The sequence below is a fragment of the Blastomyces gilchristii genome (genome assembly GCF_000003855.2).
Source record: "Blastomyces gilchristii SLH14081 genomic scaffold supercont1.28, whole genome shotgun sequence".
NCBI lineage: Eukaryota > Fungi > Ascomycota > Eurotiomycetes > Onygenales > Ajellomycetaceae > Blastomyces > Blastomyces gilchristii.
Genome location: NW_003101654.1, coordinates 571,177 through 586,247, shown reverse-complemented (window position 1 = coordinate 586,247; position 15,071 = coordinate 571,177). Strand labels below are relative to the sequence as shown.

General features: G+C 37.0%; 3 protein-coding genes across 3 annotated transcripts; 1 reads left to right on the top strand and 2 right to left on the bottom strand.

Annotated features, from left to right (window-relative positions):
• Positions 1–9,773: 9,773 nt before the first annotated feature.
• BDBG_08793 (membrane zinc transporter) lies at positions 9,774–11,051 on the bottom strand (the record flags this gene model as incomplete). The annotated part of the gene is made up of 1 exon (XM_002620810.2): positions 9,774–11,051. One exon carries the CDS (start codon positions 11,049–11,051, stop codon positions 9,774–9,776), a length of 1,278 nt encoding a protein of 425 aa, XP_002620856.1.
• A 704-nt stretch (positions 11,052–11,755) lies between these two features.
• Positions 11,756–13,397, bottom strand: BDBG_08792 (mitochondrial import receptor subunit; the record flags this gene model as incomplete). The annotated part of the gene is made up of 3 exons (XM_002620809.1): positions 11,756–12,827; positions 12,915–13,053; positions 13,220–13,397. 3 exons carry the CDS (start codon positions 13,395–13,397, stop codon positions 11,756–11,758), a joined length of 1,389 nt encoding a protein of 462 aa, XP_002620855.1.
• A 669-nt stretch (positions 13,398–14,066) lies between these two features.
• BDBG_08791 (uncharacterized protein) lies at positions 14,067–14,955 on the top strand (the record flags this gene model as incomplete). The annotated part of the gene is made up of 2 exons (XM_002620808.1): positions 14,067–14,298; positions 14,366–14,955. The coding sequence occupies 2 exons, from the start codon at positions 14,067–14,069 to the stop codon at positions 14,953–14,955; spliced, it is 822 nt and encodes a 273-aa protein (XP_002620854.1).
• Between the last annotated feature and the right edge of the window lie 116 nt (positions 14,956–15,071).

Here is a 15,071-nt window from a genome sequence, read left to right as displayed (position 1 = left end):
AACAAAACAAATTATTAAAAAATAATATATAGCTGTTTTAACAGACTATATCTGATTGATTTCCTTCTCTTCATATTCAGATAATTCTGAATTTAGTCATTTTCTTGTAGCTGCTTGTGTTTCTGATAGAAAGTCTATTAAGTATTTAATTCCTGTCTCAGTTAAGAATAAGAATCTTATATTTAATTGATTTAGATCATACTTCTCTTTCAATCTAGCTCTGAGACTATTATATAATGCACAGTGCATTACAATATACTCAGAATTCTCATTTGCATTGCAGAATGAGCATTCTATTGAGTTAAATCTATCATTAAATCTTTGTATATAAGATTTAAAATAGTCATGTTCTAGTTTCAGCTGTATTATAGATGAGAATATTTTCTTTTTACATTTAATTGAACAAGATTTTCACTTGGGTTTTGTTTCAAATCTTGAATAATGTATACTCTTCTTTTGTTTCTATCAGCTTTCATTTCACTTGTCTAAACAAGATTCTTTTATTTTTCTCTTTATAAAAGACTAGAACACAATTTTTGAATAAATCTGCTTAATTCTGCACCCTTTTTTGCAGCTGAATCAGCCAATTCATTGCCATGAATATTCATATGAGCAGGAACTCAGTGCAGATGAATTATCAGCTTTGATATTCTTCTCTTTCGAATTTTCAAAACAGAGTTTAAGATCAGTTCAATATTCATTTGATCATTATGAATCTGACTATTTCTAAGTCTTTTTAAAGCAGCTTGACTATCAGAGAATACTCATATCTCTTTCAAACTATTTCCTCTTTTATAAGATTTTATTTCTATGAGTTTGAAAGCTTTCACTATTGCAAATAGTTCAGCATCAAAGACTTCAGATTCACAGCCTAGATTTCAGAAATCTGAGATAAAATTGATATTATCTTCAGTGTAAGCAATGCCTGTGCCTAATCTATTCAAATTCTCATTTTTTGAGCTATCTGAATAAATCAAAATAGAGTCTTTTATATTAATTGTAGATATTCTCTTCAAATGCTGTTCATATTCTTTCTCTTTTGATAGTTCACTTATTTATAAGTCTATAAAAAAGGGTGCAGAATTAAGCAGATCTATTCAAAAAATTGTGTCCTGGTCTTTTATAAAGAGAAAAATAAAAGAATCTTGTTTAGACAAGTGAAATGAAAGCTGGCAGAAACAAAAGAAGAGTATACATTATTCAAGATTTGAAACAAAACCCAAGTGGAAATCTTGTTCAATTAAATGTAAAAAGAAAATATTCTCATCTATGATACAGCTGAAACTAGGACATGGCTATTTCAAATCTTATATACAAAGATTTGATGATAGATTTGACTCAATAGAATGCTCATTCTGCAATGCAAATGAGAATCCTGAGTATATTGTAATACACTGTGCATTATATAATAGTCTCAGAGCCAGATTGAAAGAGAAGTATGATCTAAATCAATTAAATATGAGATTCTTATTCTCAACTGAGACAGGAATTAAATACCTAATAGACTGTCTATCAGAAACACAAGCAGCTACAAGAAAATGACTAAATTCAGAATTATCTGAATATGAAGAGAAGGAAATCAATCAGATATAGTCTGTTAAAACAGCTATATATTATTTTTTAATAATTTGTTTTGTTACAGTCTCTCTTTACTTTATCTTTTTCTTTCAATTTCTTTCTATCTATCTATTTAATGTGTCTATCTTTAAGACTGTGTTCTCTTTCTCTTTTCCTTTGTCATGATATTGTCAAATGGTTTCAAAGTATCAGAAGATGTTAAAACACTACAATTTGTAAACAGTTTTTGTATTCTGAGCTGGAATTTTCTGATTTTGCATATCTGAAATTGATGAATGTATAATAGTTAACTTTACACATATAGGAAAAACCCTGAGAACTAAAAGTTCTCAGGTAGATGTCATAGTCTCTGACTGCATACATCTATAATTGAAGAATAATAATAATAATAATAGAGACAGCAGATTCAGCTGCTTGAGCATATGTTTTCTTCTGATTCAAAGAAGAAGAAGAAGTAAAAAAGAAGGAAGAAGAGTAAGATGAGAAGTCAGTGATTGTACTAGGAATTTTCAATGTTTTTTGAACTGTGTTTGAAATTCCAAGTTTGAACTTGATCATCTTCTGTAGTTGTCTAGTCTGAGTATGAAGAATTAACAGAACTTCTTCATTTATCTCACTCAGACACTGCTTTTCAAGAATCTTACTTACTTTTTCAAGTTTCTGTATTTCAAGAACTTGTTATTTCTCTATTTCTTTTTTCTTTCTTCTCTTCAGAATTTCAATCTCAGGAATAGTATTTGAGAAAGCATCTTTTTCCACATTAACTGAGTGAATTTTTGAACTCATTGTTCTCACTCAATGAAAAGTTGATCAGACTGTTTCAATTAAGATATGTATTGAACTCTTTTGAAAAGTTGATTACACTGTTTCAATTAAGAGATTTCTAAGTCTGTTTTCAATTGAAAAGTTGATTAGACTGTTTTAAAAGAAGAATAAAAGACTTTTGTGTATAAAACACCTGATTTTTTTCACACTAGTTCAGTAACTAGATTAGATTTTTGAAGAGAATCTAATAAACTAAAATTGATTTTTGAGATAAATCAATAAAATCTTTATAATCTCTTTCTTGAAATACAGTGAGAAAAAGTATGATATCAATTGATAATAAATCAGATAATATGACAGTTTTTAAGAGAAAAACTGACAAAAAATAAATCAATTTTTTACAGAGAAATTGATTAAAACTATTCAATTTTATTCTAAATTATTCAATTCTTCTCACACAACAAGTGTACAACTCAAATCAGTTAATAAAGAGTGTAGAAAAGAATTAAGTATTAATAAAAGCTCTTCAGTCACTGAAAAAGTAATTCTTATTTAAAAGAATATGAAATTATAACAGAAAATAGCTCTGTTTTTAATTCTTTATAAGAATATTATATAAAACTCAGAGAAAAATATCTTACTTTTTCAAGAGAAGTAAAAAACTATTTCTAAGATCTTTTTTTTTTTGCATTAACTGCTGCAGAAGAATGAGATAGAAACTGCTAAGATATACACTACTATATACTCTTTATCAAGACTTTCCCTCTTTAGAGTCTTGATATTATAGAGAATATAAGTCTGTTTCTATATAATAATATAAATATTATTAGCAGAATGTAGAGAAACTGATTCTTTATATCTTAAAATAGAAGACTTTATCAATGATTATATTAATATAGAGTTAATTCTTAAATTCAATAGAAATCTAGTGTTACTGTTCTCAATCTCTTACAGAATCTATTGAATATTGAGATATTAAAACTAGATTTAATATATCTCACTATGCAGGAATCAAAGGCTCAGTCAGATCTTGAAATATACTGATTTTATAGTTATTATATCTGCTGATCATGTATCAAATACAGTTACTGAGATATCTTTTTATACTTTTCTGCTGAGGATGAGCCAGATTGAGAGAAGTGGTATGAGAGTGAGACTTGACATTAATGTCTAGATACACTGAAGACAGACTGCAGAGATTGCACTTCAGAAGTGACTGTTGATTATATACTTGATATTATTACTGAGATATCTTTTTGTATTTTTCTGCCAGGGATGAACCAGATTAGAAAGGATGATATGAGGGTGAGACTTGGTGTTAGTGTTTTGAAACATCAAAGATGGACAGGGTTTTCGCGGAGATTGCTTCTCAGATATCTTCACAACTACAGATCAGGGATCTTCCAAAATCAAGAAGATTGGTGCATATGGCTAGGTCTCTTCACCTTACAATTTGTATGGCAATTTGGCCCGGGGTTGTGATGTGATAGGGGAGAATGGGGGATAATCCCACACAGGAGTTTCGAACAACATCTGGTTCACATTTGGCTGGATAACTCCACCACCACACAGCGTATGCAGTCGGCGATGGGGTCAGAATGCTCGTATGATCGAGGGCTTTTCAATGGATCTATCGGCGGGTTCTTATTCGAAAAATCGAGCGAGTTCGTGGTGGAGCGGTTGATCAGAATGAACTCTGCTGTTACTTGTGTATGTCACAGTTCATTCAGTGTAGAGAAAGTGAAGATATCAATATCAGTGTCAGTTCAGAGAGAGAGTGTTCTAATCAGAGAAGTATATATAGTGTTATGAGTTGTTCTATCTTGATCAATCAATATCTTTGAATCTAAGAGCTGATGTTCTCAGTTCATTCAGTGTGTGTCTGTTATATCAGACGGCATATCTTATTCTCATTGTAAGAGAATGTCTGTCATTGAGTTCTGACTACTGAGACAGTAGTGTATTATAAAATGAAAGCAGCTTAGAAATTCAGATCATTATATCTGTTATTCAGTGAGTTTATAGATAATTATAAAGTACTTGAGATTCTTATAATCTGTGATTATCTTAAATTCAGAGATACTTCAGAGTTCAGAGTCTCATTCTTCTAAACAGTGTATAATTATAAGAAGTTTCTTATCATAGATCTCATAATTGTATTCAGCAGGACTCAGTTTCTTAGACATAAAGATACATAGTTATAGAACATCTTTATCATTATATTATAATATCACTTCTTCTATCACATAGTCAGAGGAATCAGCTTCAATGACTGTTTCATAATCAGAATTAAATATCATTAGTAGAGAGTCATTGATGAACATCTTCTTTATCTGTATGAATACAGCTTCAGTGTCTGCTGATCACTGAAATACTGAGTTCTTCTTAATGAGTTCTGTAAGTGATCTCATAATATCTGAGAAGTTTTGTATAAATTGCTGATAGAAGTTAGCAAATCTGATAAAGCTTTATACATCTTTCACAGTACACAGAGCTTCTTATTCAAGAATAGCAGAGACTTTCTCAGAATTCATTCAAATTCCCTTGTCAGCTTCTATAATAAAACTCAGATATTTGATACTCTTGACTTCAAAATCACACTTATCAATATCTATTGATAGTTCTGCTTCTTGTAGCTGTTGTAATATCTTTTATACATATTCTTGATATTCTTTTCTGAATTCATCAGTGAAGATGAGAATGTCATTAAGATATACAGATATAAATTTATTAAGGAAATCTTGAAGTGCTCAGTTGATATACTTCTGAAATATACTGAGAGTGTTAGTCAGTTCAAAGAATGTGACTATCTATTCAAAGAGATCATATTATGTTCAGAATGCTGTAAGTCACTCATCTTCTTCAGTGATACAGATCTTATGAAATGCAGTGATGATATCTAACTTTATAAATCATTGAGCTTGTTCAATGCAAGCTAGAGTTTCATTGATAAGAGATAAAGAATAATGATTCTTCTTCATTAATCTGTTCAATTCTTGATAATTTATGCAGAATCAGAGTTCTTCATCTGATTTCTTTGTAAAGAGAATAGAGACTGCAGTGAAAGAGTTACTAATATGTATGAATTCTTTATTTAATAGATCATTGAGTGTCTTTTGAAGAAGAAGAAGTTCATTTCAGAATATATTATAAAGAGGATTTTATAATAATTCAGAGTTCTTACTATTCTTCTTTTCTAACTTGATACTGTGATTCACTTCTGAACCTTGTAAGAGAGATAGATTTGTAGCATTATTATCTTATCAGAAGACATCTAGATATTCATGATATTATTAAGAGAGTTTTGTATAAGAATCTGTTATTATAATACAGAATAACTTTTCTAGAGTCTTTTTAATATCAGTCAGACTGATGAAATAGATTGATATATGATTCTGCTATCAGTGATTCTTTCAGTGACTTCTTTTTCTGAGTATTTTATAGATATTGACAGAGATCTGTGTCAGATCTATAGTCTTATGAATATCATTCTCATGAATTCTATTATTATTAGAGAATATTAAACTTCTGTTTCAAGTGTTTAATAAGATATCTTATTCAGATAGTCAGACAAGTTCTAATATAAGATTATAATCAAGATTATTAACTTTATATACATAGATGTCTTCATACTGATGTTCTCTGATATCTATATTTAATTTCATCATGTAACAGGTGTAAACATCTTTTAAATTATCAAATTCTGTAAGAAGTTGAGGTTTTGATAAGAGAATATGCTAGAGATTATAATATCTCACAACTGAAGATTTAATCATTGCATAGTGACATAGATCACTATCTATCATAGCTTTCATATTATATATATTATTAATCACAGTAGATACAAGAATTATATTCATTGTTATTTTCTCTTTAAATTATTATCATCTGATCTCTTCAAGCTTCTGTTTACAAATTTGAACAGAAGCTAATCTTTTCTCTGTTTCACTGAGATATTCTTATAGTTATCTTCTGAATCTTTCTTCACTGTAATGTGATTAATGTGAACAGATACTGATTTATTCTTTGAATGAGAAGACACTGATCTTTCTCTTAATTGAGAAGACATATAGATTAATTAATAGTTGAAAGTAATGTGTCCTAATCAGTTACAGTTAATGTATACTTTATATTAACATTAATCAGTAACTTCTTCAGAAGTGATTTCAGAAACTTGAAAGCCTGTTCAAACAGTGAAAACTCTTGCTTATATATAGACATTTGAATCTATTCAGTTTATGATATCTGTATTATTGCTGTTACTCCTCTTCAGTGCAGGTGTATAAGTGACTGAAATGTAATATCTTCTATTACTGTTCTGTATACTCTTGAGCTTGATAAGATAATCATTCAATGTTCAGAGCTGTGTACAGAAGTCTTTATAAGTTAAGTCTCTATTTATACTTATAAAAGTCTGTAAGAGTTTGAAAGTTAATATCTTCTTAAGCATGCTAATCTTTATTCAATTCTTTCAAGATTGATTATTTACTTCTAAGATCTTGATATCAAAGTTAGAAATAAATGTTGTAAGAGAAATGTTTCTCTGTCAGATACTCTGTAATCAATCTAATACTTTCTGTTGCATGACAGTGTCTTAGAACAGAATATCAAGATATTTGATAATATTATCAGATATTTACAACACTGGTTCACATACTTTTATTTATAAATAAAACTTCTGTTTTATATGATTCTTCAATTATTCATTGATATATTAATATTGATTAATTAATAAACTGATAGTATCTTCATCTACACTCAGTTTTATAAGTATTTTCATTCTTCATGATGAGTAGAGAGTGAGATCAGAAGTATTAAAATATATAAGAGTATCTAAGTATTCTTTCAGTACTTTTATATTCAATTCTGTAGATATTGAAATTGCATGAGTTTCTTATTATGATAATTATTAAATCTCTTCATATTAACATTGTTAAGTTGTATGCATATCAGCTATTTATTATTATTATAGTTTCAACATTGCTTAAAGCTACTGTGACACTGTATCTATACTTATATTCAGAGATTCTTTCATATTATTATTAGATATAATTATATTATTTATTAGATATGTAATATCTGTGAAATCTGAAGAAGTGTAATTATATGAATATCTTATATATCTAAGTGTTAGAACTTTCAGATCTTTCACTGATATTCTCTTTGTAAAATCTTATTACAGAATCAGAGTGACTGATAAGCAAGCTTCTATCTAAAGACTCAGTGTTCACTTAACTATGTTTCTCTTTCTTATATATTATTATATGTTTGAATATCTCTTGATGAATAATCATTTCTAATGAAAAGATAATATATGAATAATCATTTCTAATAAGAAGATAATGAACATTTTTCTAGTGTATGAGACCTACACTGAATAGATTGATATAATATATAGATCTTATATAACAAAGAGAAAAACATTAAAGAAGAAAAAGAAAGAAAAAGTACAAGAATCAGTGATTGAAGTGAATATTTATATGTGTATGTGATAATGTACATGGTGGAGCTTCAGAGCAGAAGAATATATGCGCGTTCATAGTAGCTGAGAATCAGTGATTGAAACATACATGTTCGTGACGGCCGAGGATCAGCGATCGGGAATGGGGCGGTAGAAATCTATGAAGTGTACGGAATAGTCTATATGATTGATCGGGCGCAGCCCGCCACATTTTTAAATAAATAAGTTCTGTATACAGCAGATCTTTCAGAAAAGTTATTCTCTATAATAGTTTATCAAATATAAGCTGATAATTTGAACTTTTTAAGTATAGTGAAATAAGTCTTAATCTGCAGAATAATTACAGATTATATATAATTATATAATTAAAAATTATATTCTTTTCAGAAATATTATCTATTCATAGTAATATTCTTATTAAGATTATTATTTTTAAGAATATTATCAGTTTCAGACTATTCTACAGTTAAAAGAATTTCCTCTCTTTACATTGAGTAGTTAATAAATTTAGTGAGAACTACTAATCTTTTAATAAGTCTTACTTAACTTCTGAATTCTTTGAGTACTTTTATTATAATAGATATCTTCTCTTTTCACTGAAGATATTCTGTTAGATTCACTCTTATCTTATTACTTATAAAAATCTCATTTCTACTAATCTTTATTCACTCAATCTCATACTGAAGTCTTGCAATTTCAAGTCTCATGCAAGTCTTCTTACTCACTGAGCTATTGTTATTTCAGTCACTTAAGCTCTCTATATTATCTGATATATCACTGATGTCTTCAACTGAGTCTTTGTATTCATTGTTAAACTTGTCAGATTATTCTTTCATAATTATGTTATTCATCTCATAAGCTTCTGAAGCAGTCACTTTTCAGTTCATTACAGACATTGATAAGCCTACACTCAATCCTTCTTGTGCTTCAGATGTTTGTGAATTTCTTCTTCTACATGTTAGCATGTAATTCTTTGTTAAGTCAGGCTTTTCACCTGATCTCAGGTTCATCATGGGTTCAATTAATCAATAAATCATCTAGGCACGCTTGTAATGACGCGTGGAGATGTCAATTTAGCATGTTGTTGCAGTTATTCATTAGCTTGTAAAAGGGCTTCATAACCTCTTGGAGGATAATGTTGTTCTTGTGTGTGTAATCTATCTACGTGAGTTACACTAAATAGGTTGGGGTGGCATGTGACTAGGGTAGGTGTAGTAATCACCAACAGAACCCCATATCCTATGCCTATTCCAACTCTTAACACAGTGAAAGGCCCGGAGGGTATTGATTGGTTGGTGGAAGTCTTGAAGGGCAAGTTGGAAGTCAAAGAATTTGAAGGAACTGTAAAACTATCTCCGCATGCAAGTCAACCACATAGAAAGAGGAAGTGCCCGAAAATTACTCTCTCAATTTCGCTTAGCTAGGAGCCCGGAAGGAGCTAGAAGAACATAAGGTTGCCATGCCGTGCATTGAAGAAAGTCAAAATATAGAATATAGGCCCGGGAATGAAATATACCAGAAAATACCTCGTCATCGATGTTAAGAAACCCTTGGAAAGAAGAGGTATATATACCCAAATATACGCATGTATAAAGTAAAATAAATGAATAGATTTTAAGTGTAAGAGAAAAGAAATCGATGACCGGCGCCTTTTATCCCCTTTTGTATATACAGTACCTTATCCAATCAGAACAGGCCAAAAAAAGGCGCGAAATCAAATCCCGAAAAGTTAATGCCTAAATCCAGAATCCAGTTCCGAGCAATGTACTAAAAAGATCGATAGACAAGATAGCAAACAAGACAGAAGGAAAGAAAACAAAAAAAGAAAACAAAGGAGGAGAAAAAGAAACAGAGAAAGAAAGAAAGAAAGAAAAAGAGAAAAGAAAAGAAAAGAAAGATAAAATAGGATAGATAAATAGGTCGTTAGGAGTAAATGATCATGAAGAGATATTAAAAAATAAAGAGGTAATTAAGCCCATTTCCCCAACAAGGCCATCAGCGCCGCGCCCAGGCAGAGCAGTCCAAACGCAGCCAGAACCTTCCGAATGGGAGCCCGCCGCATCGACGGGCTGAACATAAACTCATGTGCCATCAATTCCACCAGGGCAGTGTATATCAGAATGCCCGCAGATATCGAATCGAAGACGCCATTTACGATCAGCGTCGTCCGGCCCTCGGGTGGGTACGACTCGCGAACACCAAGGCCAATGGCAATTGAGATTGGAGTAGATAGGCCGAAGACAATTGCAAGCATGTATGGTGTTAGCCGCTTGGAGCGCGGCCAGGGGACGGTCGCCAGGCGGGAGCCTAGACCTAGGCCTTCGAATGTCTGGTGGAAGACCAGCACCACGTAAAGGGTTATGAATTCTTCGCCTGCGACGGCGAGGGTGAGGCCGATGAAGATTGAGTGGAAGATTATGCCGAATTCGAGGATGAAGATGGAAGTTAGCTGCGCGCTGTAGTCTTCTACGAGGGAGGAGAGGGTATGGCCATGGTGGTGATGGTGATGGTGGTGATCATGGCCGTGAACGTGGTTGTGGGGCGATGGTTTTTCATCAGCAGCGGGAGTGTGACAATGATTGTTGGAGGATATGTCTGACGTGAGATCGCGACTGTGGCCCGAATGATCCTCGCTAGGGACATGGGTTCTGTGTTCGGAATGTATGGACGAAATTTCACACTGGTGGTCATGGGTATGTGAGTGAACAAGGGTGGTGCAGAGGACGTTGTCGTTACCATGGCTGTGGTTGTGGCTGTGGCTGTGGGGTTGGTCGTGCTTGTAGGAACCATCTTCAATCTCCCTGGCAATATCTGCATCTCCAAAGCGAGCGAATCGGATGACCATAAGTTCGATGAAGAAAAGGAGGACAATCGTCATGAGCATGATCCCTTCCACCCAGGGATATTCTGTAATTGGCCCGGTTAGGCAGGGGTTGCTCAACGCTTCGTGGGCAGGCGCAAGGAGGTGGATGAATGCGGTAGCCACAATAACACCCGAGCCGAAGTACTTTGCCACGAAAAAAGCCCATGGAGGAACGTTCATACGCCGTTTCCCATCCCTCACGGCGCCGGGACGAGCCCAAACAGGGAATAAAGCGCCGAGAGAAGAGCCGACCAAGATCACAAACACGGCGGATACACGCAGGCCCATACGGCCATCATACTCGTTTCCCGTAGCACAGGCATCGGCAGCACTCCCTTCTTCAGCGCGGGGTAGGAGAACTGTGAGATGGGCGGGATCCAGCATGGCGAATTGCAGGCCAGGAGGAGGACAAGGTGGGTGCACGGCGAGAGTGATCAGAGGCGAGGATAAGGATCGAATATACTCCGTATCTAGGAGGAGGATTCCAAAGCATCAACGGACGAGACGAGACGAGCAGCGGAAGAAGAAGGGCAGACAGAGACACAGACAGAGTGCGCGCACATAAAGAAGGGTCTCAGATAGACAATTGTATGAAATGCCCTAACCTAATTGTGATCTGTGCCAGGTTACAGGTTACATGTACCTGTACCCGCAGCAATGCAGCGCTCTCACTGCAGGCGGCGGCGGCAGCGTCCGGCGTGCAAAATTCAAAATTCGATCTCTGTGGTGGTACGGGTACGTATCGGGGACCTTGGGAGATGCTGTGAGGACCTTGCAGGCACGGCGCTGACTGCTGACTCATCTGCGTCTGTGGCCGCTGATTGGCCAGAGTGTGCTGAGTCACCCCACCGCTCGTGCTGCCCCCTTTTTGGCCAAGTCAGCTCTAACTGGTCGGACACGGCTGACGACGGAACATTGGATCAATTTATAGGGAAAAAAGAACAAAAGAAGAGAAAAATGAGTGAAAAGAGCAAAGGAAAGTAAAAGCCAAATGAAGTGAGATGTTGATGATACATAATATGCCCCATATTCCATCGATAGGATTGAAATATATGGGAGAAATTGGAGAAATGGGCCCAACATCCAGTTCAGATCCCCAATATAGCGCCCGCCTCTCCAAGTCGCGATGCGGACTTTTGGGCTTCATCCGCAGATTTCTCCTGAGCTGAACCCCACTGCTTGCTTTCTGCATCCTTCTTGTCTTCGTCCAAATCCTCCTCCTCTTCGTCCTCCTCTTCTCCCTCTTCTCCATCGGCCATTTCGGCCACTAACCCCGAATATAGCACATATCCCACAAACACGCCTAGGCCAGCCAACACTGTCGCTATCGATGTATATAGCTCTCTCCGCTGTATCGTGGCCACTTTCGTCACTAACTCCTTCTCCTCACTATCCCCCTCCGCCTCCGCTCCCGCCCGTTGCAATCTGGCGTTGGTTCTAATCTGCCGCACAATCGGAATCGAATCCGCAATGCCTTCCAGGGCTCGCCTTCCTACTGCTGCAAAGCTAACTTGCTCCGGAGATCGCCACGGCAAACTAGAGGCGAGCGCTGGGCTATCCGTGAAAGCTATGGAAACCTCTATAGGTACCGCTCCGAAACACCGTGACCGCAACTGGTCTGCGTAGGCTGCTAATCGCGGAGCTTGTCCTGTGGCAGCATCCCGCAACCACGGGTACGGAAGCTTTGGAACTAGGGCCAGTGAGAGATAGCCCAATGCCAAACAGTCTAGGGTCGACGGAATTTCCGATGATAGCAGATACCCTTTCCGTCCTAGAAGTTCTTCTAAGGGTGCCACAAATGCCCCGGTTATACCCTCGAGTCGTATCCGGTTTCGTTTTGACGTTTTGCTCAGTATATCACTCACTGTCGCCTGAGGCTTGCGCACAAGACCTTTCGGGATCTTGTTTGCTAGGTTGCTGGGATCCCGCGCCTGTTGTCGCTCCTCTTCTACCATTACATCTAGATCAAGTGATGTAAGCCCAAGATGTTCCGTCCGTTTCTTTGCCGTTGTTCGAATTTGTGGCGGCATTATCCATTGGTTAGGCCATTGGAGAAGTGTTGCATATGCTAGCGAAGTTACATTATTGTAATTCTCACTCGACACGTAAAGAGACAGGTCAATGAGGGGCTGGCCTTGGGATTCGAGAAAGGATGAAAATCTGTCCTCATTACTTTTAGATACTGTAATACAATCTTTTTTTGTTTTTGTTTTTTTTTTGTAAGATTGGGTGGAAGCATGCACTTACGCTATGCAATCTGCCCTCTCTTTTTGACCCATCCACCGATCCAAGTCCCATTCTCCGTTGGAGTATTGGCTCAGATACGCTACGATATTCCTGAACCGACTGATCCATCTCGTTCCCGTCCATAATGCTGGTAATTCATCTGCAGATTCATCGTAAATAATTAGCATCCCGTATTCTGGTATAAGCAGCAGTTTGAAAATAGCCAAATCCAAATATGAAGAAGCACCAACTGGCCTAAAGAAGGCGAAGAAGACGGACAGCCGCCATAAAAGCTTAGCAAATGCAATGACCATACTATTACTCACTGGTAGGGACCATCCCAGGATCATTATCTGCCACCAACACCCATTGTTCCAGCTCTCCGTCGGGACCCCTTTCCTTCGCCGGCACAGCTAAAGCAAAGTACGCAACAATGGCAATACATTGTGGGTCGATTGAAGGCAGCCCAAATGCCGGACCCCAAATGTGTAGTTCGAATACCATAGTTTATTTCCTTCTTCCTTCCCCAAATACCCTTGTTTTATTTTCCTTTCCTCCAATCCTTGCCTGCGCGGTCTTACCGGGACTAACACCCTGCTTGATATATGGCGTTGCGGTGAGTTTGTTATGCGAAGGTTATGATACACCTATTCCAATACAGCAAGCTCTCGTTTGGTTTTGCTCGTTCTGATTGGCGCTATCCAACAATCCAATCAGTACGAATGCATATACTTAGTTAGGTATGTCGTTGAGACGGAATGGGACAGTTGAAGACGACTAGCTAGGGTGCCTCTACCTATTGTGGCGGACGTATTTATCACGACAGCTCAACAGCCTTGGAGTAACGCGCACGGTTCCATCGATCGAGCACAAAAGGTTGGCGGTCAAAAAACTAAGCCAGTAATTTTCAACAGACTCAAATTCATCCACTGCACAGATTAATTGTTTGGGAAAGGAATTGCCCGTCGCTGGAACTCGGCATAAATCTTTGGCGCGTTGATCGGATTCGGGGAAACAGCAATTGAGTCACGTGTCTACGACAACTCAGCCACGAGAAGCTCCCGAGAAAGTACTTAGAACGAGCTCAATGTTATAAATGTTATAAATAGCGACGTCAGAGATACCCTGGATTGATGCTTCTTAGCCGTTACCCTACAGTCAACTTTTTCTACGATGCCCCCAATCAGACGGTACCTGCGCATCAGCAAATACTCTGTGCTGGAATGCAGGATATATCTTGAGAATCCTGCCCATTCACGATGGTTGCTTGACGCCCGCGACCCAGCTCTACCCCGTGTATTCAAGAGTATACAGCCTCTGATCCTCCCAAAGCTAAGGGAGGAAACTGAGCGAGCACGCGCGAAGAAGAAGTCGAAACCCGTCAAAGACGTCCTTTCGGAGGAGGGTATGGCTTAGTTTACTTTGCAAAAGACGCTTCTTGAAACTACCATGTGGTTAACAGGTCCGAGCAGATGATTTCGAGGTTTCCATCTTCCTCCGTGATAGCGGCACCAGCCACTCGCTTGTTACAAAACTAAAGTCCTTTAACGATCGACCATCCAAGATCCAGAGTAACTCAAGTAAATTACCTGGAACGGATGACTCTCCGATTCATATCGCCGATGACCCCGTGACGATACCGACTATTATACCTGAGAGTGACGAGGAGTCCCCGATCAACTTGCAAGATATACCGACAGCCACGGCCCCCGTAACTAATGAGGAAGGCGTCGACATCCAGTCATCGACAAGCCGTCGTCGACGAAGGGAGAACCGTACAGAAAATAGTGCCAATATAGAAGCCGGTAGCGTTGACGAGGACACTCATGCCACGAAGCGAAAAAAGACCTATATCGAACCTACTCCGGAACTGCAAGACGACAAGAAACTACACCTTACTACCACCTATAAAGGGTTCACAATATGGGGCAGGATATTATGCCTCCTCGTCACCAGGAAAGGCGACAGAGCGAGATCAAAACCTGATGCAGCACCAGCTGGTCAGGCATTAATGGAAGAATGGATCTCAACGCAGGCCCCGCAGGAATTCGAAGAAGCCTGAGTTCAAATGCAACTTCTGTTACCAGCGACGATTTGTATGGTTACGGCTCGGTCGTCAAACGTTGGAACCACGGCCTAACGTGAGAGTTACCCCGTTTGAAGGCGGTAGCCGAGATG